Source organism: Neolamprologus multifasciatus, chromosome 16 (assembly GCF_963576455.1).
Source record: "Neolamprologus multifasciatus chromosome 16, fNeoMul1.2, whole genome shotgun sequence".
NCBI classification, from domain to species: domain Eukaryota; kingdom Metazoa; phylum Chordata; class Actinopteri; order Cichliformes; family Cichlidae; genus Neolamprologus; species Neolamprologus multifasciatus.
In genome coordinates, this window is record NC_140454.1 from 23,075,116 (window position 1) to 23,102,149 (window position 27,034).

The following is a 27,034-nucleotide window of genomic DNA, read 5'->3' on the forward strand; positions in this document are numbered from 1 at the left end:
CCGGGCGGTGTGTTTTGGATCATTGTCATGTTGGAAGACCCAGCCTCGTTTCATCTTCAAAGTTCTCACTGATGGAAGGAGGTTTTGGCTCAAAATCTCACGATACTTGGCCCCATTCATTCTGTCCTTAACACGGATCAGTCGTCCTGTCCCCTTGGCAGAAAAACAGCCCCATAGCATGATGTTTCCACCCCCATGCTTCACAGTAGGTATGGTGTTCTTGGGATGCAACTCAGTATTCTTCTTCCTCCAAACACGACGAGTTGAGTTTATACCAAAAAGTTCTACTTTGGTTTCATCTGACCACATGACATTCTCCCAATCCTCTGCTGTATCATCCATGTGCTCTCTGGCAAACTTCAGACGGGCCTGGACATGCACTGGCTTCAGCAGCGGAACACGTCTGGCACTGCGGGATTTGATTCCCTGCCGTTGTAGTGTGTTACTGATGGTGACCTTTGTTACTTTGGTCCCAGCTCTCTGCAGGTCATTCACCAGGTCCCCCCGTGTGGTTCTGGGATCTTTGCTCACCGTTCTCATGATCATTTTGACCCCACGGGATGAGATCTTGCATGGAGCCCCAGATCGAGGGAGATTATCAGTGGTCTTGTATGTCTTCCATTTTCTGATGATTGCTCCCACAGTTGATTTTTTCACACCAAGCTGCTTGCCTATTGTAGATTCACTCTTCCCAGTCTGGTGCAGGTCTACAATTCTTTTCCTGGTGTCCTTCGAAAGCTCTTTGGTCTTGGCCATGGCGGAGTTTGGAGTCTGACTGGTTGAGGCTGTGGACAGGTGTCTTTTATACAGATGATGAGGTCAAACAGGTGCCATTCATACAGGTAACGAGTGGGGGACAGAAAAGCTTCTTACAGAAGACGTTACAGGTCTGTGAGAGCCAGGGATTTTCCTTGTTTGAGGTGACCAAATACTTATTTTCCACCCTGATTTACGAATAAATTCTTTACAAATCCTACCATGTGAATTCATGGATTTTTTTTTCACATTCTGTCTCTCACAGTTGAAGTGTACCTCTGGTGCAAATTACTGACCTCTGTCATCATTTTAAGTGGGGGAACTTGCACAATCGGTGGCTGACTAAATACTTTTTTGCCCCACTGTGTATATATATATATATATATATATATATATATATATACATATATATATATATATGTGTGTTAGTGCTTAAATGATTCCATTTTATTATTTGTGTCACCCTAAAGGAGAAATGTTAAGCTCTTTTCTGATGTATAGTAAATGTAAATGTCAAGTGGGGGAACTTGCACAATCGGTGGCTGACTAAATACTTTTTTGCCCCACTGTATAAGGTTAATGGGCATCCAGCCAGTTAGCTAGTTAGTACCTTGGGTTCAATATCGGCACATACACATAGGACAAAATAACCAGTTTCTCTCATTACATTTCAAACAGGACGGTGGTAACAACAGTAGGCTACGGACAATGATAAGTTTTAGATTTTAAATAGGCTGTATACACTTAAATGGGAGCAACAGGACGGTCAAATGTTGCTGATGTTACTACAGAGCAGGACGGATTGTAGGGTAGCAAACATAGTCGGGAAACACGTTTTCAACACAGCAGGTTACCTGGGTGTAATGTTTTTCAGCTAAAAAGAAACATGGCCTGACTCCTACCTAACTATATAAAGAGTAACTGAAGGTTAAATGCAGCTAATATGTCCTGTTTTAAGCCAGGCACTTACACCTCCGCTCCACTGCGTCTCAGCCACCATCGCTCTGGCAGCAACGGCGCTAGAGCCAGAGCAGGGGAGAGCCGAGCTGGAACAAACCACTTTGGGAGAGGGGGTTATCTATACTTTTGTTGTTAAAATGTTCCATCTCAATTACGTACTGTATGCTTTTTATATTTTTAGTAGTGTGTCCCACAAACAGCAAATATTGTCAAAAAAAAGTAAGAAATCTTTGGGGGCGCTTTGATTTGAAGCACCCCCAAAAATGGGCTAAAATCGCCCCTGGTTCAGATGAGACTGGTGAGCTGCTATCTGACTCTGCTTCTTCATCTGTATGTCTCTTTGCAACCACCAAAGATGCTGCTTTTTAAGCTGTATCTGACTTAATCAGTGTCATCACTGTTGTCATTGATGCCTACTTTGCCCTCTACCTTTGCTGCTGTTCTTCTCGCCTCAGGCTTTCCATGTGAAGGGCAGAAAGGTCCCAGCACAGATCCATACTAGCAAATATTATTCCATCCACAGTAATTAATAATTTACTCAGACTAAAGTGGCCCTGACTGAACTGAACTGAAAGTACATTTTTCATCTAGTGGCTTTCCAAAAGATTGCTGTTTGTGGGAAGTAGATCAAAAATTCCTTCACATAGCATATTCAGCATTTGGAGAGCAAATCCTCTATACTTCATTTGGAATTATTATATTTTTATACTTTTTTTGTTAATATTTGCTCATGATGCTCCCCAGTGCATTGTAGGCCATGAATGGCCTTTTGATAAGAAATGTTGACAGATTAGACAACTTGCCCGCTATGGCATCATGGTTAGGAGGAGTATCACCTCCCTCTCATGATGCCTTGCCGGAATTAGACGCCTTATTCAGAGAAAAGAGAAGTTATTTAGTGGAGGGGGATGTTCCCATTAGTGTGATGAATAGCCTAATTACTGGAAGTAAACAGTCCCCTGGAGATAAAAGACGAACTGGGGCCTACAAGGAGGGATGAGTCGCTGTATTGCAGGCTCCATCCAGCCTGGATTAGGACAGGGTGCACTGCTTGATTCTTCTGTCTGTGTTTTGGTGTCCTTTGCAAGCACATTTTTCTTGACATTTTTTCTGGCAATCACTGCGTTGTTTTAGGAGGCCTAAATCCTTTGTTTAACATTTTCTCACATATTTGAACTTAGGCCTCTTGTCTAGGTTTACAACCTTTGCTTACATGGTTCGTCCCCAGTTTCTCCCACCATAGAGGCATTTTCACAAAAGAGATTTGAAAAACTCAAAGTTGTAATATGTTGTAATATGAATCTTATCTGTTCATATTTCTTTTTAAATTCAAAACTTGGTTTATTTTAAATGCAATGTGAAATTCATTTGGAAATAGGCGATAGGAACCAGCGGACAAGAAAAGACATAATCCCTCAAATATCTTGATGCATGCTCCATATCCAGGTAAGGAAAGTTAAATTTACCCTTCATTCTAATTTGTGTTGTACAGTTATTTCATTTTTAACTTTAATTTTTAGATTTTATTTTATTCCTTCCTAGTTAAATTTACTCTTTTTAATTTTCAAATTTATTTCCTATCTTATTCATAGCCTTTTTCTTTAGGTCACGAGCAGTTGTCTAAGCATTTCACTGCATATCGTACTGTGTATGACTGTGTATGTGACAAATAAAATTTGAATTTGAATTTGAATTTTGAATTTGAAATCCCCAAAAATTTATTCTGTTCATCTGGGCATCCCTTGAATACTTAATTACTTTAACATAGCTTGAATGCTTTTGGTTAAATTCTCACCTATAATCTAAACAACATTATATCAGTAGCCCTAACTGAACACAGCATTTTTTTAAAAGAATCTTTTAAATTAACTCTCTGATTTTTCATTGTTTTCCGCTGTGGTTTCGCTTGTGGATATATGCAACCCAACTGGGCCCAACTAAACTGAAGGTGACTTTTAATGACTTCCAAGAATGTCTAGTACTTCATCATTTTGTTGGAGACTGTTTGGATTAAGCATTATTATACCGTGACTATATTTCACACTTCCAACAGTCTTAAACTGTTTGAGTATAAAGGGTGTTGCATCTTGTGCATAATGTGCAGCTGCTTGTGGCAAATTCATAGTTTCTAATATTGGGCTGTAAAAGTAACACCGTCGACTAGACTTGATGGTTCAGAAAACAAGATCTTTGTTGTGCATGCAAGAGATGCAACTGTTGGCTTCATCTTGAGCAACGCTAATGAATGAATAATCCTAAGGTATTCCTTTGAGCTTCAAAAATTCATGCTTATGTGGTTCAGGGTCTGCATGCAATCACATAATGAAAGCAAGGCACAAATCAATAGCTCTGATATCTAAATTGGCCACTGAGTAAAAAAGGATGGATATGGTTCAACAAAAGTATAATTTATTTTAACCCAATACAAATTAGAATTTTATCCAATAAACTAGCCCAGTGTGACTGAGTTCATACATTGATCATAAAATAGCCTGTGCACTGGCCATCACATAAACCATCATTAACTCAGTCAATGTCCCTTGTACACGACTGCCTTCTTGTCTCTTGTCCACACTGAGCTAATCAGCAGTTTTTATGATCGATTACACAGTTATTCAGGGGAAGCCACTGGGCCTTTGGGGACCGGCACAGACACACACACACACACACCAACGCCTATGCTGCAGAACATGTTTAAAATCCTCCTTTAACCTTGATCATGAACGATGAAGAACATGACACCTAATAAGTGTTTTTCATTGTTCACTGTCCCTGTAAATACATAAATCACTCCCACCTTGTACAGTCAAGGGTACAGTGGACAGTGCAGAACCATGTGCAAATGTGTGTGCGCTGAGGGGAAACAGTCCAGTCCAGCTGGCATCGACACAAATGGAAAAAGAAAACAAAGGAAAAAAAATCGATGCAAAATATTTTTTAAAAATGTAATTACTTTTATGTTTTTAGCAGACAATGTGGGACAGAGAAAACATATCTGTAAATATTTAAGCAGATATAAATACATACGTGTGAATGTGTATGTTAGGATAACATACCCCCTGGTGAGAACAACAGTAAGGTTACGGGTAACAGGAGAGTCAAACCAGGGGGTGGAAGGAGCTAGTCTCTGACACTGGATGGGATGAGACAGAGCAATCGTTGCCATGGTATGTGGAATGGAAGTACAAGGAGAATGGACACCAGCTGCCATGGGAGAGAGTGCCAGGGCATACGGGAAATCAGCATGCGGCATTCTGGGATACTGTTGATAAAGTACAAACACAGTATGGTGGGTAAGACTCAGTATCCCCTCCCCCTCCTACTGTTTCAGCCCAGTTTCCTCACCTTCCCAGTCTCACCCACCTCCTCACAGTATGGACTGTTTTATCCCAGAGGAGGGGCTACATCTTTCTTTGTCTCACTCCATCTTTGTCGGTTTTTCTTATCTGTTTTCTTTTACTAGAGAGTCATTTTTACTGTAGTTTTTGTTCCTCAAATACATAGTAGGCAGAAATGAACACACCTCTTGGGAATAAAATGATGACAACTGAGTGACTGTGACGAGCAATGAGTCCATTTCTCATTGCACATTCCTTGTGACAGAACTCCCTTTGGGTGGGAAATTAGCTCTACTCAGTGAGACAAAAGTGTTGAGATGTTCCGACGACACAAGCCTGAGGTGACAGTACACATGAGTATAAAACACAATGCTGACACAGACGGCACACACTCCGTTTGCCCTGGCAACATTTGCTTGGCTTCACTTTCCGTTAGTGTTCTCTCATTGCGAAGAGGAGGCTATCCTTCCTTGTTTCTTCCAATGAGGAATCTGTTTATTTCAACAAGCTCACTACACACAAACACACACCTCTTCACTCCAACTCTGAAGTGTGGATCATAGGAGATGAAAAGGCTAAGGCAAGTAAAGCTCTCCTCTTCCCCTCACCGCACATTTGTGGTAGTTATTCATTCATGACTAAACTCATTCATGCTCTGACAGCCTATGTCCTCACTGATGTATGGTGTCGTCTCCTGCCATGATCCCTGCAATGTGCAACTGGGTCCTTGCTGCCTTGCACCCACCCTACCTCCGCATATCACTTTAGCTCAGCCTGGATATAAAGCTGGGTTTCGGGGTTTATTCATATACACGACAGCTTTGATACATGACAGTGAAAATGCGCTGATGGGGGTGAGCGCCAAAAAATCTGTTTAAGATCACACGTCTGAGAGCGATGGCCCCACCATGTGAATATGAATGAAGGTGGGAAATTAATGCTTTTGCCTGTTCTTCCTCTCTCTCTCTCGCTGTTATTTATTCACATTTCATTCAGTGAGCACACAACCCCTGCAGTTTCTGTCAGACCAGGCAAATGCAGAGGGAGGGTGGCTACAGATGAATATGATTGCCCTCTCTGTCTTCCCAGATTCCTGTGTAGAAGGAAATCAGAGCTGTTTGTAATGCCGTTTGAGATGGTAAGGGTCAATTTGTAAATCAACCTGTTTTTTGCCCTTAGAATTCATTAGCATATGTAGCAGGGAAACACAAGGTTTGCCTCCAAGGAACAGACTGCTTCCTGTAGTAGCAGCATGCAAAACTCCTGCATTCGCTGTATTAATCAAGCGTGCAGCTCCCCAAAGCTTTAAAGACTGTTTTTAATATCCATCAGCTCATTGTTATGTTGTTATGAGCCTCAAAGTTACTGTCTAGTTAGTCTCACGGACTAACTGAAAGTAAGCTACCTAGCAACCAAGCCGTCCAGAGAAATCCGTGCAGCATTTAGCAGCTATGAAGCCCTTATAAGCTGGTGGACATGAAAACTGTTAGATCATCACAGGATTGTCTTGATGCATGCTCAATCATCCAGGTAAGTAAATCCCAAAAGTTGATTCTGTTCATCTGGACGTAGCGTTTTCAGTGGTCATAGCCCACTGATCAAAGACCATTAATCAATTGCCATGAGTACCATTCAGAGAGAGTTGGAGAATGGCTGCAATCACAGCATTGTAAGATGGTGAAAGATGTACCCTTAGGCCCACTCCTCGATTCAGAGATGTTTTTTCCCTTTTCACGTAAATGGCCTCCTTGACTCCCCGCTCAAACCAGCGTTCCTCTCTGTCCAGAATGTGTACATCCTCATCACTGTACTACAAAGTCCTGGTCTGATGAGTTAGCTCTTCTGTGTTGTGCCATCTGCTTCGCCAAAAGTTGTTTGGTTTCCCCGATGTATAAATCATGGGAATCCTCCTGGCACTTAACAGCATACACGACATTACTCTGTTTGTGTTGGGGGACCCAATCCTTGCGGTGGAACAGTTTTTGGAGCAGCGTGTTTTGGGGTTTAAAAGTCACAGAGACGCAGTGTTTGGAGAAAAATGTGTCTCAACTGTTCCGATACTCCTGACACGTGTGGGATCACTAAGAGTTTTCACCATGCAGCAGTTGCCCTTCTTTCCTGGATCAGCTGGAGCTTTTTTTAGGTGCCTTCCCAGCTTTGACAACCATCCAGCTGGGATAACCACATTTACTCAGGACCTTGTTGACGTGATGTTCTTCTGCTTCCCTGGCCGCTGTGTCTGTGGGAATGGTTTTTCGCTCTATGTTGTAGCGTCTGATGACACCCAGTTTGTGCTCCATGGATGATGATAGTCAAACCTTCACTCATCATCCACTGGAGCACAAACTGAGTGTCATCAGGAAAAGGAAACTGACCTCACAGCCCATTGTTCATTCAATGGGCTGGTTTCAGTTATTGTGCAAATGCACTGTTTGTAAGTTTGGGGAAACCTGCAGTCAGCTGAGACAGAAGAAGTCACTTGGATGAGTGACAAAACATGTCTCCCACTGAAAACGCTACGTCCAGATGAACAGACTCAACAGGATTGACAGAGAAAAAAAAAAAAAACATGCAAATTTATGTTTTCAAAGTTGATCAGTTTAAACATGAGAGTTTGCATCTACTTTAAAGTGATAATCACAGGATGAGTGCCTAGTGTTTTTAAGTGGTATTATAATTGGCCCGGTAGTTGCAAAGATTGGTGTACTGCTACTTTCTATCAGTTTCAGTCTTCCTTGTAAATCTAGCAACCACTATCATGTGAAATGTGAAGTAAAATTGTCAGTAGATATAAATATTAGAATTTCATTCCCTTCAATGGCGCCCCATAACTACAGCATTATGGTGGAGTACTGTAAATACTGCATCAATTATCTAATATCTTATGACAAAAGGAAAACAGGTGTTTTTTGAGAAAACTGTAGTTGTGAAAGTCACAAAAGAAAATAAAGCTATACTTGCTATTAGCATTTTTTTTCTGAATGACTGTGTTACTACAATGTAATGTACTCCAAATGTGTTAACTAAGGATAATTCAAATAAACCTAGAAGCTGATATTGCTGTTGATTTGTCATAGCAGTGACAAATCAACAGCAATATCAGCTTCTAGGTTTATTTGAGCAGTTGCTGATATAACACTTTGACATAAATCTGACTTAGTGCTGGAAATGTTTCTTTTACTGCTGCCTGGAGCAGAATGTTTGTGACAATAAAATTATCATTTAGAGCCAATTGAGCCCAAAACACTGATGAGAATAAGCAGATTTAAACTTTTCACTCATTAACTTATCAATATAAACTAAATGTTTGTCTGGAGTCTGGAGTCAGACTACCTTTTAAGTCCATTTGTGCAAGGTGTAGCATCCCCAGGGTATAAGTTTGTGGTTGTGACTATATCATAAACTGCTGCGTAGGCCAATAAGACCAATAGGTGTCTATATCTACACAAATCCCTCATTATTTGAATTAATGTTAATTTCAGTGGTGACTGACACATAAAATCTGCATTTGCATTTTTTAAAGAGTTTGAGTTTTCTCTACATGGCATCCTTTTCTTCTGTTTCCTCTTTTTCTAAAAAACTAAACGAACACAAAACAACATAGATCATTATTTTCTCATTCACTGAGCATGCATACATTTCAAAGTAGCCTAGATCAAACTTAACACTGAGTGAAGTAACATTATTCCTCAGAACAAGTTAGAATACACATGCTAAAATATACTTGCTAGCAGTAAACATACAAATGATTCACAGCCACACAGCTTATCAAACGAACTAGCAACTTAATGTACTCATGTTATACATGCATCACAAATCAAATAAAGTAAATTAGAATATTAGGCAGCATGCAAACTTACAGGAATAAACCCGCTACTGCGCCTCTGCTGAGCACTGAACTAGCTAGGTATAACAAAGGTACCAGTATACCAACTGTGGCCAACAGAGGTCACCATACCACAAAACAAAAGAATATTAATAACGTTCAAGCTACCAACAGGGTTTCTGCTTATAGATAAGTAAACAAACAAGTACTACAATAATAAAAATGACTTATTATTTAAAACTAGCAAAGTGTTTTCGTTTCTTGTTTTGTTTGTTTGTTTGTGTTCAATTAAACAAGAACAGACAAACAGCAAGTGAAACCATTAAGTAAGCACCAAATGTGGACTTTATCACTCTGTCAAAGAGCAAGCACTACAATTTGGCAGTTCGTGTCCATGAACACAAACTAGAGGATCAAATTTCATGCACTGCCCTCCAACTGTGCAGCAGCTGCTTTAACACCAACAAAAGGACAATTTTTGTCAGTGAGCAAGAATCAGTGAAACCAATTTTGTGACTATTTCACAAACTGGCAGAACTGTCATCACTTATTTGTAACTGTATATTCCTCATGTATTCATGTCAACGTAATGTTTATGCCGTTTATGGCTAGCATAGATTACTTACGATTGAGGTCACGTGAGCCCATTTTACCAATTTTTTCTAAGACCATCCTGTCGTCATGTGTTAATTATCATTATAGTTTGTAAAACTCACACCCGTGTAAAGCCATCTTGTGTGTAGAAAAGAAAGTCAGTTGGCAAACAAACAGCGTCTGCACGTCAGTCTATTCTAAGCTTTGCGTCTCAGATTTAAATTGGCTTGTGCCCCACTCTGTTATACTCCCACTGATTCTATCTATTGTGAAGCGTCTGTTTTTCTATTGCAATACCCCACTGGTTTGGTTGAAATGGATTACACATCATTAGTTCTGTATTTTATTGCATTCTCAAACTAACATGTAAAAAAAAAATACAATTCTAGTTTTTAACAAGTAGCAGCCAATAAATTGTGAGAAGAAATCTGAAAAAAAAAAATTAAAAATATCACAGTTTTAGAACTGAACAGTTTTAGAACTGAATCTTTACGTCAAAATAAATTAATAGAATCTTTCAAATAAAATAAACCTACATTAGTGACCGTTTGGTATTATCTAGATCAAAATCAATTGCCTTGGGGTGTTTAAAAGCAAAAGCGACAAAATATTTCTCAAGTGGAATACAAGAAATTGAAAATACTGATTTATTTTTCGTTGTGTCATTTGTATCATTGTATCCATTATAAACACCATGCAGAAAAGCAATCTCATTTCCTTTGCTAAGTGACATATTTTTCTGCTTTAAAACTGAATATAAAAGTCTAGGTTTGCACAACAGTAAAATCTTAAATGAAAACAAGCTTTCTGAAGGACCTGATGGAGAAAAGGACAATCTCAGTTTTCTCACTTTTCCTCCTTCATTCATCCATGGTTAATACCACTCTCAACTGGAGTCGCTTTCAGTCTGGCACTTAACAAAACCACAGTTCTTCATCCATATTAGTGCCAGCAAGGCAATCGCTCACTGAACCCTAACAAAATAGTTTGGCTAAGAGGATTTGGCTAATATCTCATTAGCTTAAAGGCAACAGCTCATTCTGCCCTTGCTTTTATTTGGACAGCACTGCTGTGGATTAACACTCTCTAAATAACAAATGCCACCAAGCCAATTTATCTGGCTTTGTTCAATTTAATTTAATTTCCATTACTCCTCAAAACATCTTCAGACCGGTTTTATTAGGACTGTGAAAACTTGTCAGGTTCAGGATGAGAGTAGAGGTTGACAGCAGTTTGGTTGAACAATCAACATGCAAAGTGGAGGAGACAAGAGTTGCCAACATCCCAGTATCAGTATAGCACCAGCTCCAGGTACAATAATGTGTTACATGCCACGCTGACACAAGCTAGCAATTTCTGTCATACTTATTTGTTAAGCTTTACCAAAGAAGGCTACACCATGCTTGTGTATGTTTCCATAAATCTTCACAATATGACATAACATAAAAGGAGGGAAAATTCTTTCAGCTCCTTTTCAGTAGCTGTAACACTGTATGTGTCAGAGCTGTTTCTGCTCATGGACATTACCCTGCTGATTTGTGTGGGGAGTTACTGTCTGCTCTGCTTTGCTAGGCTGATTTTTCAGCTTCTCAGCTCAAGCGGCTGTCTTGTCCTCATTTCCCATCTTTTCCTATATCTTAGACTATGATAGGTTTATGCTAATGAAGCTCCTTTGGAACATATAAGGACACAAACTTGATGTTTTAGACATCTTTTTCATCCACTCTGAGCACAAGCTCACATATTGGAGTGTCTGCATATAAATTCTAAATCTATATTTGTAGTTTCAACAAGACTCTGTAAAGAAAATAAGCAGATCCTTACTGCATCCATAGGAAATGAACTTGAATAACTGATCCTCAGCAAGTGTTACCATCTGTTTAAAAACAGAGCTTTTGGCAGTTTGCTGGTCTGGAGCATTACAGTGTGTGTTCGCAGGAGTGGTGGACGTCCCTAATTTACTAATTCATCCCAAGGTCAGATGATACAATGTCAGAGGCCTCAGTTAACCAGTTAAATGTTAAAGTAGATGACAGTACAATTCGAAAAAAGACCAAACTAATATAGCTAGTTTGGAAATGTTGCCAGAAGAAAGCCTCTTCTCCCTAAAAGAACATGGCTGTTTTGGACCGTGGCCACCAAAGTGTGGGCCATTTATATGGATACTGGATAATAATAAAGTTACGTTGAAACCAAGCACACCATTGTTTTTCTTGTGACATTACCAATAAGTTTGATATGTCACATGGCCATCTTCATATTGAAAAAACAAAAGTTGTATCCAAATGGCCACCATGGTCACCACCCATCTTGAGGAGTTTGCCCCCTCACATATACTAATGTGCCACAAACAGGACTTTAATATCACCAACCATCCCCATTTTATTACGATGTATCCATATAAATGGCCCGCCTTGTACAGTGGAGGACTCAAGTGCAGATAAAACCCAAATGATGATAGCGGTTTTAAAGTCTTTATTTAACTCGAAAGGAAGACCAGGCAGGATTTGTTCACTAGAGTGATGGGGACTGTTTAAGCTGTGGTCTTTAGATAGGTCCACTAGGAGAGAGGAAAGTGGTGCAAGTGTAAGGAAGACTGTCAGAGAAAATGTTCTGACTTACTTGGGAAAGTGGGAGAGGCGGCTGGTGAAAGGCTGGCAGGTTCCAGGGGGGCAGGCAAATAGGCAGGTAGTGAGAGCTGTTGATCCTGGGATGCTTTCTGTGCACGTGGGACTGGATTCATGGAAGGAAGGAAGTGGCACAGGTGAATAATCCATCCTTTTTCTCAGAATGCAGTCGCTGGGAACAGGAAGGCAGAAGTGTTAGAAAAAGGGACTAAGAAATTCTCAGAAGAAACATTAGTTCCTTAAATACAGGAAAACAGGTGAGCCACAGGACCTGTAGAGTCATCTTTCCAACAGCCCTTACTATTTACACCTCTAAGAAATATTTCAAATGAATTAGCAAAATAATAAACTGAGGAAGAAAGATGTTTTTGTATTATAAGAACTGAGAATGGTCCAAATTGTACTGTCAAATCTGATTTTTTTTCCATGTTCAATAAAAGTAATGTTACATTTTTTGAGTGATCTGAGCGTTCTGGTGCCCTAGATAACTGCTTACCTTCATCCACTGTGCACACACACATGTATGCAGGGCTTACTTGTTTATCTCCCAGGAATTTCTCCAATATGTACCTATATGTCACCTTTGAGTTAAGTGTTCAACATGGTTGCCTGTCTGTATCACCGTTTCAGAAAGGCAAAGTGGGCCAGCACTAACATTTCAGAGCATTTCAGCATACAGTACCTACACCCTGAGGGAATGGAGAGCTCACGCCAGCACATTGTCATCTCCCTTAGTCTTTCTCTAGTTTGAGACATTTGCTATGCTGCCACTTCATTCCTCTCGCTGCTTTTTGCCTGACACATCTGTGTTGCTCATTTCTTATACATGCCATCTTCCCCCAGCTTACTGTAGCTCTTTCCAACCAGCCGAGCCAATTAAATTGGCATTTACCAGCAGCAGAGATTATGTCCCAGTCTGAAGCAGGACCACCAAAAAACACTCCTTCTACATGAATAAAGGATGTATGCAAGATCACATGCACAGCACTCCCGGGACCCAAAAAAAAAAAAACAGGGAGGTTTATGTGGGAGGTGGTATTGTTGAGGTGGTGATGGAAGTGAGTGAATGTTTAGCGAGATAACTTTTATAAGTGCGTTGACTCAGCCAACTGGAGTCATATACCAAAAATAGATAGATGCATCCTTTGTGAAATACAGTTCAAGAGTTCAAACAAAGAAGGAAGCAATGATTTTATCCAAGAAATACCTTTAGTATAATGATTACTAAGTGGAAAGTTACTAGTTCTTCTGGGAATAAGATAAACAACACTTAGAAAAGCCCATCACTGAATTTGCACCTTATGGTGGATTGGTGATCCCATGAGCTATGTTTTTGAGCATTATGTTGTTCTGCCTCATGGTAACCTCCCAGTTCGCTTGGAAAATCATTTCAGCTGCCCGTGTTTGCCATCATAGTTGAAGATGGGATTATAGATCAATTGATAGAAATAAGAATTTTGCTTTGAGACTCTTCCCCCCCACACCCTTTTTTCTTCATCACAACACACTAGTCATAATCACTGCACACATACGGCCACTCCAGCCAGCCTGACAGGCATGACAGTCAAGTCGAACTGTAGATGACACAGGAACTAAATCACAGGTTATCATGGCTTCAAGTTTCGTTTTGAAAGTAGTTTGTTAATAGTATCAGTCGTTTTATACTATATTCTGTAAAATTATCTGAAACAACATTTAGGTAATTAATTCTGAAATTATATGATACAATATATGTGTTTAATATTGGTACTTTTTTCTCTCTTCTATACTATGCCAACAATATTACAACACTTGTTACGGATTCAAATATTGGGGATGGATACAAGAGGAAAACCAAAAATAACCACACTGGTCCAGCCGGGTCAAGTCAAACGATGATTTAATGAACACACGCGTGGGAGATGGACACCATACAGCAGACAGCATCAGATCTCAAAATGGTGGAGCCTTGATCAAACTCTTATAGACTCTAGTGGCCCCCACCTCATCATAAAAGCCTAAACATTCACATTCTTTCTCTCACACAGTGCCTAAGCTACGACCTTGGCTCCCTGTTTATCTGCTCCTGCTGAGATGGGGCAGTATGCTCTGTTCTCTTCTAGTCAGACAAATAAGGCGATGACTTTCTGCAAACAGTATTTCTTATAACTCAGCAGTATAATGCATCATAAAACAATATCATTCATTCACAATAAATCAGCAGTCTAATGTAATGCAAATCAGTTTACCAAATGTAATAGTTATCACCTTCTTCTAATTCAGGAGAATAATGCAAACTAAAACTACATAATAATTCACAATCTTTAATTAGGGGTCTAACATGGCATAAAATATATTATAATCCGACACACTGCAATGCCAAATTAATGGGAAAGAGTACTCTTTCAGTTTTCCCCTACGTTCAACACAGATCAACTGACGTAAACAGTTTTTAACAGATGAATTAAAATCATGCTGCATTATAGTTAAAGTAATAAGACTTACAATACTCATATTACATTTGGGTTTTTTCCTGTACTTTTCTCTACTGCACTGTATTGCTTTTTTGTGCATGGAAAATGTTTGCCATGCTACACCAAACTGAATTACTCCTTCCCACTGCGGCTGAACTGCTCGGATCGCCTCGTTTGTAGTCAAGGCTTTCCTTCCGTGACTTATCTAAGTCGCTACATAACACATTTGCATAATAAAGACCTAAAATGGTGAGTTTCAGACAGACGTGAAAAGAGGTTCTGCAGCTCGGTCAAAATGAGGTTGTCAGTGAGCATGATATTAGCTCCCATAGTTTCTTCCCTTAGTATTATTTTGTAAGTACTGATGGCATTTAAGAATTTTGCCATGTCCTTCTAAAAATGTAAAAAATAATAATAATAAAAAAATAAAAATAATAATTTGATAAAATTGTTTGTTTTGCTGTGCGGATATGATATTTTTCACCTGATGGTGCTCTGGACCTCTGAAAAAGTTGCACAGCACCTAAATTAGTCAGTTGTGACTCTTCTGTAATGGGTTTTTTACTAACAGTGACAAGATTTTCTAAGCACTTTGCCTAATATGCATCTGTGGCACCAGGTAAATAATAGCAAAGGGTCTTGTCAGTGAGGAATTGAAGCGGGGACATAGTGATTGGTGCATTTGCACGCAAAGAACCTAACTATAGGGTCAGCTTCATGCTTTTTCCCAGCTGGTATTTTATAACCTGCATTTTTCAAGGAAAGCATTTTGAAATAGGAAAGGCTGATATGCATATTTTTCAACCTCTGCGGGTACTTGAAATCTGAGCATCTGTTTAGACCAGCATCAGAAAAATCCTATCAGAGAATTTTCTCTCTTGCTCTTACAGATAGCATACACTTTATTTCGTTACAGCAAAAAAGCACATTTTTTTTCCATGTGTACCCTAACCCTACACACCCTGCACCAAAAATGCTTGCACATCCAATTTACTGACATACCTTGCTTCCACGCACTAGTTCCTCTCCAAAAGTACATGTATCTCTGATATCTATACCCTAGTGTCAACCACCTAAATGAGTTTTGCACTTCCACAATAAAAAATTGTCAGAAGGCTGAGACTTTTTTTCTTTTTTCAAGTTAGAGTGAGTAGAGCTATAATGTGCCTGCAAATGAGCTCACAAATCTCTTAGGCCACAATCCTGTATCTGTGAGATTGCATAGGAATAGTTTCTTTGCAGAATATGTCTGTGTGTGCCAGTATCAGATATAAAGAGTGGGTTTCTGGCGTGTAGAGATGTAAAATGTGACTAACTGTGTGATGCATTATAAGTAGAATCCTTTGAGCTTTTGCTCAATTACAGCCAACAACCAGCACCATTTGTGACCACATTTCAAGCCTGATATTGTTTGATTTGACTTTTTCATCACAGTCTCTGATAAAATGAGCTTCTGCAGGCTTGCTTTTAACTCACTTGAACCTCTGTCATAGTGAAGGACAACAAGGGAAATTAAGTAATAGGCTTGGCAGAGGCAAAGTGAAGGGGTAATGACACAGGCACAAGCAGATGTACCTTCCTCTACTTTTCTTCCTCTTTTGGGTCTTTTTAACCACTTCACATCTATGCTCTCCTACCTATGCTCAGTACTGACAAAATGCTGCGGAGCTCTTTATGTGTGTGAGAGAGCTCCATTCTGAGCCATTATTTCACTCTGTTGTTCATCTCCATCCTTTTTTGTCATAGCCTCCAATCTCGGTCCTTCTTTCCTCTAGCAGATGACTGAAAAAGGCTGCTCATTTCTTCAAAGTCACATGCATAGCTAACATGTTAAAATATTAATAACGGTTCATTTCAAACAGAGGATGAGGCATTTTTGCTTTTCTTGCAATGGCTCTTGTTGTCGCCTTTCTACCTATGCCCCTTCAACGAAAATATCTTCTGTCTTACGACTAGATCGTGTGCGTTTTCCACATTTTTCCAATCATTTTCCCATCTTTGAGATAACCGTCAACAGAAATGTCCTATCTGCCAATAAATCACTTTGATTTCTCTTTTAAGAAAGCAAAAAAGGAGAAGCAGGGTGTACAACCGCGCTATCCACACTTGTTTTGCAGTACGCCCTCCATTTTTCATCTTCTTAGCAGTGACAGGTGGTTAAGAGTGAAATAGAGATTCTACTATAGCATTCAGAGAACAAGTGCAGCAAAAAGTGGCTAATTACCATAAATATCCACTTCAGAAAAGAAGACTGAAGAAGAAAAGAAGCACCTGAAGCTCAGATGTGTATGTGACTTTGTGTTTACCAACAAAAACTCTTGTTCCAATGATGAGAACACACTTTATCATCTTGTCCCTCATCTTCATCACCACAGCTACCTTATGTCAATTTGAATTTTTTTGTTGCTTTTTTTTTTTTTAAGGACATCCACAGTAATGAGTAAGCACTGTATCTCTTTAATAAACAACTTTCAGCTGCAGATTTTTTTAGACCGAATGTCCTTCCTAACACAATCCCATAGGGATTTGTCACCACACCAGGGATCTTTCACTTCTCAGGCGATTATGTAAACCACTACACTACGGAGCCACTCTCCTTAATACAAGCCTTTATTGACTAGAACCAAGTTAGAAATCCACTATTATAACTGCATGCACAGCACAACTCATGTGTTATCTAATTACCTTTTAAAGGGCATCATAACCCCATAGTTTCAAATAAGTCATTGATGAGTTCCCAGCTTTGTGCAAATGTACCACTAACATTGTCAGAGCTTCTTCATTGCTATTTCAGTTATTAATTCAATTCAGATTTTATTAACATAGCTTTATACAAAAACAGGTTTTATTTCTGTCTTCTGTTGGCTGCTTGCATGTCAAAAGAGCTTTGTGAAAAGATTTTCCTCTAAGCTTACTAATGTGCCAATATTTTCAAAGTGGTCATTGTTTTCCAAATTTCCCATGGAATATATTCCCAGCTTTTCCCAGTTTTTTTTAATCAGACATCTTAAAGTGCTATTGCTTTTTGATGCAGTGCCTCTGACAATGGATTAATTAGTTGTATGCTGAATCCTAAAATCTGAAGAGTTACCAATGCTGATTTATTAAGACCTCAGCTTTGACAAAGTCACAAACTGTGGTTTGGTGTGGTTAGTGATTTGTCAATTCCCCCTAAACTTTTCAGAACCATACATAAAAAAAATTGTGAGTCAATTCTCACCAAAAGTATGCTACATGTGAACTCAAGGCCAAACATGGCCCTTTATAAAGCTGAATACAACAAGATTCGTGTTATACATTATGGTTGTTCGAGTAATTAAATGGGCATTTTGCTGCTGATTTGGAAAACTGTGCATACAAAATATTGGAAATGAAAACAAATTAAAAACATGCCCACATAAAAAGTTATCATACTTGTAAAGTTGAAGTAGAGGTTGTGTCATATGTGGCTGAGACTCACTGAACATGCATATATAATCAAAATATTTCCAACCTTTTGGGACCGCTTATTCATCTCTATGGAGATACTGATAGTAAATAAAATCATGATCAAAAAGCAGTATTTGAATAAATTAAGTAATGAAGCATGCTTGCATAAATATCTATACAAATTCAGCCGATGTTGGATGTAATGAGTTACAAAGACACTATAATCATATTGCATTTTTAAGTAACGCAGTAATAACACATTACTGTACTAAACTGAGTGACTGCATTAGGCTTACAATTATTTTCTTACTTTCATTACAAAGGCTTTTCAGTTATCTGCATGCAGGGCAGATCTAAAGACAAAAAAAATAACAGACATGTTTTTTGGTTTTTTTTTGGGGGGGTGCACTTCCATGACAATCCTCTGATTTAGGTTCTTGTGCAAGAAGAGGAAAATGCTGGAGCAATACAGTGGTAAAACTCTGAGGAGTAAACATGTGGACATATTTTCATTGCACAAAAGGACAAGAGCATGGTGGTGAAATGCTAACCACGTCCAGGATAGAAACAGCTGCATCATACTGCTAACACAACTTCATTTATGTTGCAGGCATCTGCACAGACATAATGCTAACACAAGAACCCAGAGCGACTTTAAAGCTGAGTGAATGCTGACCCCAGCCCAGCAGCCGGACCCTGATATCCAAAAGGTAAACTGATGAGCTGTCACTCTGCAGCCTCCATTTCTACCTGTCCATGTTTCTCAAGTAGAATCAGTGTGTCCATCACTTCAAAGCCACTTTGTTCTGGTTTTCATCTTTGCTTTGTGTTGTTGGATTTGTGTTCAAACGTAAAAACGAAAACACAGATTCTCATTAGGGTAGTCATTTGTGTTGGTGTGTGTGACTGTAGCCTATTGGTTCAAATTGTTAACTGGTAATTGAGTGACAATGAGTTACGAAAAAGTAACAAATAGTGTAACTAATTACTTACTTTGGTGAGTAATTAAGCAACATACTGCATTGCTTTTAAGAAAAGAAACAAGTAATGTGCAACAGATTACTTTTTTTGACTAACAACCTTAACGCTGGATTCAGGTTACCTTAAAATAATAGCCATGTAGCTAAGCTTGTTGAATTTATTTCCAGGACAGTATGCATACACACACCTACAGCAAATACTGGACCAGACAGGGTTCGGCTGCTGTCAGTTGTCATAGCTGACAGCTTTGTAGAAGAGAACAGCCAGACTATGGAGCCTGATTGACAAGCAACGTCCATACAGCTCTTTTTATCCCATCAAGTTGTGAAATGTTATTATTGATTGACTCTGAAGTAGGTTTTCTCCTCTCTTTTGTCAACTTATAATGCATGCATCTGTATGAGGACAGACTTGTCAAACAAAGCCCGGAGCTATTATTTGTGAAATTGGATTCCAAGTGTGGACACAGAAAATAGTAAAATTAATTTTTGTTCCTCTTATAAAGTCTTACTGCAACATGGAAAAGCAAATTTCAAACAAGCAAGCTGGGGGGGGGGGGGGGGGGGCGCAAAAATGGGAGGGGGTCTGTCTGCTGGGCTCTTTTCTTTGACTTAGTCTACAAATTTACTTGCTGCTCTGTTTCTAGAAAAGAGAATTTTAAATATTAACATTTCTGAAGTTACCAAGTTCTCTAAACTGCATTCTCAAATAACTGGGTTGTTATTGTCAAAATGATATGCATGAGTGCTTCCTGAGCTGTTGCGCTTAAGACAAGATGACATTTTTGGTCTGCGCCACCAAACCAAACTTTGACTGTAAAGCCCGATTTAGACCTCTGTGGGAAATCTACACCGTGACCGGTAACATAAAGCATAATTCAGGTATCAGAAGTTTTTGGGACACTCTACATGTAATTACTTCACTCTAACTTCTGTTGAATTTAGTTATAAATGCAAAAAAAAATCTTTATTTAACACAACGTGATGGTTGGCATGCAATTTTTACAGCTATGATTTGGCAAAATGATTTAAATACAGTTTTAGTTTCTTTGGTCTATTTATTAATGTGATTGAGTGCAGGCTTTGGGCTTTAAATTTGTTTAGGAGTTATAGCTTCTTTTTTTTATACAGTGTCCCTCATTTTTCAGAGGTTCTAAAGTAACTGGACATCTACAGTATGCTTTGGCTCACTATCCAGCTACACTGTCCAATCAGTTTTGCAGAATTTGGCTGACATAATCAGTCACATCATCAATAAACACTAGCGGGCGGTTTTCACTGGTAGCCATATATGTCCATGCCATAACATTGCCTCCACCAAGTTTGCCAGCTCATGTGGTGTGTTTCAGATGTTAGGCGTTTCCCTCCTTCTCCATACTTTTCCCTCTTCCCATCATTCTGCCAGAAGTTAATATTTACTTTTTTCTGTTCAAATATTTTTTTCCAGAACTATACAGCCTCTTTTAGATGTTTTCTAACAAGGTTTAATCTGGCCTTGCTGTTCCTGAGTGTAACCCGTGGTTTGGTCAAGCCTGTATATTTACTTTCATGACAATGTCTCTTAAACCTAAAAGTGTGCATTTCAATCAAATTTTGACTGTTTTAAATTTTTAAATCCAGTGAAGTGGTGTTCAGAGGCAACATTACATTTTTCCATGTGCTCAATGACATAACAAAAAAAATGTCTCCTGGCCAATAGAAAGGAATCAGTAAGCAAAGAATATATTATGTTCCTGTATGAAGCAATGACTGATCGTCCCCGATGAGAGAATATGGCTATTAATTGCTTTAATACAGGTGTGAGGATTAGGATACAAACAAGCAGAGATCACATTATAACAGTTTGCCTCCCATTAAGCATTTATCATATGTTTACTAAATATGACGATGGGAAGTAGCACTATCCCCTGGCTCATCATTGTCACAGCAGGTAGGTAGATGATGAGGAGCACTCATAATTGTGAATTCATTTAATCATCTGTGGTGGATACCCGGAGTTGACTCTTGGAACGAGGCACAACAGAGACCGATGTTTTCAGACTGCTCATCATCCTTGTTCTCTTTTAAATACTATTTTTTTCTGGACACCGTTGATACATGTCTTATATGATTTGGTTACTGTTGACTGTGATATATACTATATATAATTATGCGACACCAGATGGTTCCATAGACAAAGCTCCATCCTTTGAAATCCTTCATCTATCTATGCTTCTCTGAAGCCGTTTACTCAACTATACATGTATGTATGAAGGGGTGGGTGTGTTCAGACTTTTGACTGGTACTGTGTGTGCCTGGATGTTCCAGATTGATGGAATATACACAGATAATAAAATAAAGTTCTCAGTCTTTAACATGCAATGCATAAATTAAGATAGTTCACATAATGTTTTTAAAGTGGGGTGTTACGAGACTAAATTTGGTACCATCCACTGCATCTACCTTTGTTTGTTTGTTTATTATCATTATTATTAAAATGCTTTCTTGTACCCAGGTGTGTCACTAGTGAATCTTACACAACTGTTACTCAACTCCTGTACCAGGGGGTAAACATTGACTCTGGTTAAGCTGCAATACCTCCCCCTGCTGGATGTAAGGAAAATGAAACATTTTTTTCTCTTCGAGAGGGTGCTTTCAAGCCTTTGGTGTTTTGGCGTGGTGGGTCAGTTTATTTTTTAGTTTATTTCTCAGATGTGAGAAATAAACTACATAAAACTTTAAATGTCACGAAGTGAAAGGAAAAAGGAAAAATAGAGAGTTTATGTCTTAAATTCATTTTAAGTATATATACTCGGGAGGCAATTTATGAAAATAACATTTTCCTATTATATACTAAAACTAGGAAAACTCAAACTGATATGTTAGACAGCTGATATTCACGTACTGTATATACACGTGTGTTTAGTATTTTGTTAGTTGTTTTTGGCTTTGATTTTGTAAGTAGTCTCATCTATTAATTTGTATAGCTAACAACACCTTGACATGTAAATATGTATTTAGAGAACCAAAAGTTTTCAGTTTAAAGGCTGTTACACAATGGATGTGTTGCTCAAATTGTGAAAAAAGAATAAATAAAGTTGACATGAAGTGATGATGAGCTGGTCCTGATAGTCCTAAATAAAAAAGGAAGAAAAGAGATGTTGGGTCCATCCAGTTTTCAGAGGAGGCAGCAGGGAGAATATTATGATTTGATCCAGGAGTTGATGCTGAATCACAACTGCTTTTGTGCATATTTCAGGATGTCAGTGGGGCAGTTTTAACTCTTGTTAGGACAAATGGGACCACACTCGACGAGGCAGAGAAATCATTTCAGAGAGCCAAGTGAGCCAGAGCAGTGTTTAGCTGAGTATCTGAGGTAAAATAGTATCATTTTACTATTTCCATATCTTTGTACATTCGGTAGAGTTGTGTGATTTGAGCTATGAGTGTGCTTGTTGCACAGTGATGTGATTGGTCAGATCTGTTTATTCGATTCTGAAAAATCAGAAAAAATAAAATCAAGTTCGGTCTGAAAAAAATAAATGCCACAAATTTGTCCAGTGAAATTATGCAGTCAGTATGAACGGCTGCATTAAGTGCAATAGGTGAGTCGGAATAATATTTTTAACGCACAGAATATTCACACAGTATGAAAGGGCCTTAAGAGTATATACAAATCAGTAGAATGTTCAAGTGATTATGAAGAGATCAGCATTTGTCCTCTCACTCTCCTCTAGAGAACAGAACGACTTGCCTGACTGCTACCACTGGACGTCTTCCTGCCAGTTGAGGTTAGAATAGCAGGTATACTGGGAGTTTTGTGATCACACTCAACACTGATCAGCTCCATTGGGCATACCATTGAGCATCTGGCGGTCCGTCATTATGCACTGCATCTGAAGTGCCACTTCCTCGGTTGTGACTCACACAAGGGATAGCAGACGAGTTTTATGATTATAAAAATCATAGACATGCATCGTTTGGTTAAGCTCCCAATACCATAGCGCACAATCTTCCTGCTGTTATTTGTGTGATTGTGACTGCATTTATATGTATGTGTGTGGGCAAATCCTTGTTTGTATATGTGGATACCTGCACGACAACATCTGTTGATGCACATACGGTGGTTTTTAGGTGACCTGCTCTGCTTGGATGTTTCTGGGATTGTGTCTGGGTGGGTTTCCTTGTGTGTAGGTGTGGACATAATGCTGGCGAGTTGCAGGCGTGTAGTACGTTTTGTGCATGTATGAATGGAAGGGTAGGGACACAGGTAGACAGAGGGATGCTCTGCTGCGTTCACATAAGTACGGCAGGGGTGCGGAAATATGGTTCTTGGCAACACACATGTAACATGTGTGCCTGGCAGGTGGTTCGTGACACACCAATAGTGTGTGCCAGTTAGTAGCACCAGGCACTAGAGGGGAGCTGTGCCAATCTCATGCCAACACTATGGGGCACTTTCAGGGCAGAGAAACAGCTACTAATAGGTAGAAGTGAATGTCCTTCACTTATCCCGACAGACTTTTTTGAAGCATATTTAATCAAACCAAACCAAAACATAATGACGTTTCGTTTTTCTGAAAGTCTGTGTGCCTTAACATATCAGGTCAGTGTGTTTGCTTTTTTCAGTTGGCTACTAAGGTTTAGTGAAGTACAACTCGACAGTGTTATAACACAACACTGAAGGCTTGTCCTTGTGTCAGGATATGCAAGTCTCTCTATTTTGACGATGTGTGTGTATGTGTGTTTTGTAGTTTCCTGTGGTGCATTGGGAGGCGAAGCAGTGTCTAGTTTGGTGCACGTACCGTGTTCTCATTACTGCTAACAGCCTTGAGCCGGCCTCGTCATTAGAGGGAATTATTCTCAATCCAATCACCTATCAGTTACGCTACGCTACAGAGGCCCACAATCTGTCCTCATCCGATGGCTGAGATTTCTACGTGATGTCTCCTGAATTGCAAAGGACGAACAGTGAGACACAAGAGGAACAAGGGGAGCAGAGAGTGCGAGAATGGCACATAATAGCTGCTTGTGCTATTGGTCAGGGAGCAAATTTTATCATTAAGGATCTAAAATCAAACCCATCAAATTCTGTTTGTGGAATACTAAAAAAATCATTTGTAACACCGCTGCAGGGCGTTGGTATTGGTCACTGGTCAGAAAAACAAACAAACAAACAAAAACAATCCCACTGTGTTTCTTGAAGCAATAATGTATATAACATATAACATATATGTAACATGTACCATATTAAGGCTTTCATTAATGTAGAAACCCATATCACCCTAATTGTTTAGAGATATAAACAAGACTTAAAAATAGTCCTTATAAGGATGATACCAAAATGAACAGTAACATAATTTTTTTGGCAGCGGAAAATCACAGATTGCCTATAATAAGAAATGTGACTGTGATGATTTTTTTGTTGTTGACTTATTGGAGGAATTTAGAGGATATATTGCACCCACTGGCCAGACGCCTGTCTCACAAAAGGCAATTTGCAAAAGTTGTACCAAAATAATACACTGCCAGTCTACTCAGTCGTCTAAGAGGAAAATGGTGCTTACGCTGACTGACTTTAAAAAAATAATGTCTTAGAAAGTTATTCTGCTGGGCAGTTTTTCAGTAATTCGAAAAACAAAACAAACAAAGTTAACTGGTGGTGTTGCTGTTGGTGCAGATGCTATTTTACCCTTGGTTCTCATTACTTTAACCAGCCATAGTAATTGAAAGTTGATTTAAGCACCAAATTGCAGCAAAGTTGTGTTTGCAGCAACATTATGCATTATATAATATAGGGCTCAATACGGTATACTTGGGTATCAGAAAAAAAAACTTCTGCTAGACATTCAGGAAATGTTGCATAAATGCAAGGGTGTATCCTGGAGTTAGGGGACAGAATACCCTCGAGGTCAGACTTCTGCAATACCCGCGGAGTACAAAAGATATAACAGGTAGTAAGAATGGGATGAGTCATATATGATTTTCTGTGTTTTTAATATGTGTTGTTCTACAGTCCTTCAGGGAATTGGAAGGAAGGAGTTGTGGATAATTTGTTGACAATGGTGGTGAGGTTTGGCACAGAGAAAACAGTGAGCAGATTGGCAATGCAAGGATGAAATAAAAAAAAAAAGCCATCACTATTGTTATTTTCTCACTCATATTACCCTCTTATACGAAAATATTGCTTCTGACCATTGATTTCCATCTGTGTTTTAGTAAATCTCCAAATCTCTCTATTCTTCGTACCTCCCAGTGCTTTTCTATTCTCCCACCATCCCATCTCTGCATGTCAGTTTCCTTGTGTCAGTGGTGGTGGTGGCTGTGCAGGTAGGGAATATGAATTACCTTGCAGGCAGGCGGTGTTCTGCTTGGAAGACTGCTGTCAGCATGGTGAGAATGGATGAGGAGAGACAGGAGAGAGATGAGACTGACAGCTCCAGCCAACCTTCATCCACCCATCCACTCCCCCTCCTTCCCCGCTTCCTCTTTTGCATGCTCCTTCCACGCCTCCCTTAAACTCCACCACTTTTCTGGTTAAAAATAGAATACAAAAACCAAAGCCTAAAGTGCCACATGGGAAAACTGATCAGACATGTCAAATTCCAACTACAGTATAATATCTCATCTTAAAGCACCTAATCAAATATGAACCAAATATGGGTCTCTAGAGAACTTGAAAGTGGTGCTCAATCTTCTTAACCTATGTTAAAAAAAAGAAAAAAGAAATTGTTGGCGTTTTACACTAAATGGTCATACGTGTTGTTATCTGGGTCTTTCCTTACTGTGAGGTTTTTGGTACTGTTGACTACCCACAATACATCCTGAACTATATTTTTTCTTTAAAACTGGGGAGATATTAAAAAAAATCTTTTGACATTTTAATAAAGAATATGAGTGCAAACTTGACAGTATATTTTCTGGACCGTTAATCAACTTAATGATGCAAAGATTCACCCGTATTAGTTGTTGATGCAACACAGCATACATCAGTTTGCAATAGGAGTGCATTTGCCAGATTTTACAAAGATTTTCTTTGTGCCTGTTCTAGCTGGCCTTTATCACTTTCTGCAGACAAAAAAAAGAAATGACTGAGAAGGTTTTACATCCCCCAATCCAGTCACATAGTGAAGGGATTTGGAGGAAATTGCTGGGGAAAACAACAATTGCCACCACAGACACGACATGAAGTTGAACACATTAAAAGAATGAAAGTTTTTTGTTTTTTTTGTTTTTTTAAAGAGGCCAAGATCCAGACAGTAATGCACACTGATTTACCGTATCTGTAGAGTGACTTTAACAATGCTGAAATCCTTACAGTATATGCCTTATCGAATGACTCTGAGTTTTATAGAAGATGGTGCTGGTTCATCCAGAGATTTGTGCCATTCTTGTCTCACATAATATGGCATGACTTCCAGTGTTATCCTGCACTGTGCAACCTCAGTCTCATTAACCATCTGACTAATCTGCAGGATTGTGTAAAAGAGAAGAATGTAGAATGTAGTGGAGGTTGTTGAAGTTAAAATAAAGTGGCTTATTGATTTATACTCAGATTGGGGTTAAGCATTAATATTACACAGTCCATAAATCCACTGAAAGAATGAAAGCATTTCATGTTAACCATTAAAGGCTAGGCTGAAACTAGTCCAAGTTCTTTACAAAAATTACAAAATTTTTAAAACTTTTTATGTCTTGGTCCATTTTCATTTGTCCCTCTTCCAGTTTGTTTCTGTGTCCTCAATGTGACTCTGGTGCCAATAAGCTGAAGCTGAGGTATCAGACGGAGCACCCATGCAGGGATCCATTAGGCAAAAACCAATTTCACACAGAGCCAATTTCATAAATATGGAGTATGGGCCCACCTTTAGCTGTGCTTGACTAGCTTTCAGTGGAATACACAAAACCATAAACAACAAGCCTGCGCCTGAGCACTCCTTTTAAATGATAGCTGGAGTGTGGCGTAGACCTAAGCACATTATGTTGTAATTTTAACAGTTTAATGAGGAACACAATGAATAACTCTTTCATTCAAAACCCAAACAACCCTAATGGAGGACTTGTGATTAGTTAGAGCAATTTACAACTGTCC

At 39.0% G+C, this 27,034-nt stretch overlaps 1 protein-coding gene across 1 annotated transcript; it reads right to left on the minus strand.

Annotated features, from left to right (window-relative positions):
• Positions 1-1,641: 1,641 nt before the first annotated feature.
• On the minus strand, positions 1,642-27,034 carry LOC146500847 (uncharacterized). Its single transcript, XM_085136573.1, has 3 exons — positions 25,291-27,034; positions 12,097-12,273; positions 1,642-4,978 (listed from the first exon to the last, which is right to left on the minus strand). Exons 1-3 carry the CDS (start codon positions 25,437-25,439, stop codon positions 4,837-4,839), a joined length of 468 nt encoding a protein of 155 aa, XP_084992699.1. The 5' UTR covers positions 25,440-27,034; the 3' UTR covers positions 1,642-4,836.

Coding starts and splice junctions, on each gene's coding strand:
- LOC146500847 (XM_085136573.1), bottom strand. CDS start 25,439: ATGCAAAAGAGGAAGCGGGGAAGGAGGGGGAGTGGATGGGTGGATGAA. Junction 12,274..25,290: donor GAACACCGCCTGCCTGCAAG/GTAATTCATATT, acceptor TCCTGTTCCCAG/CGACTGCATTCTGAGAAAAA. Junction 4,979..12,096: donor CGCCTCTCCCACTTTCCCAA/GTAAGTCAGAAC, acceptor CTTTATCAACAG/TATCCCAGAATGCCGCATGC.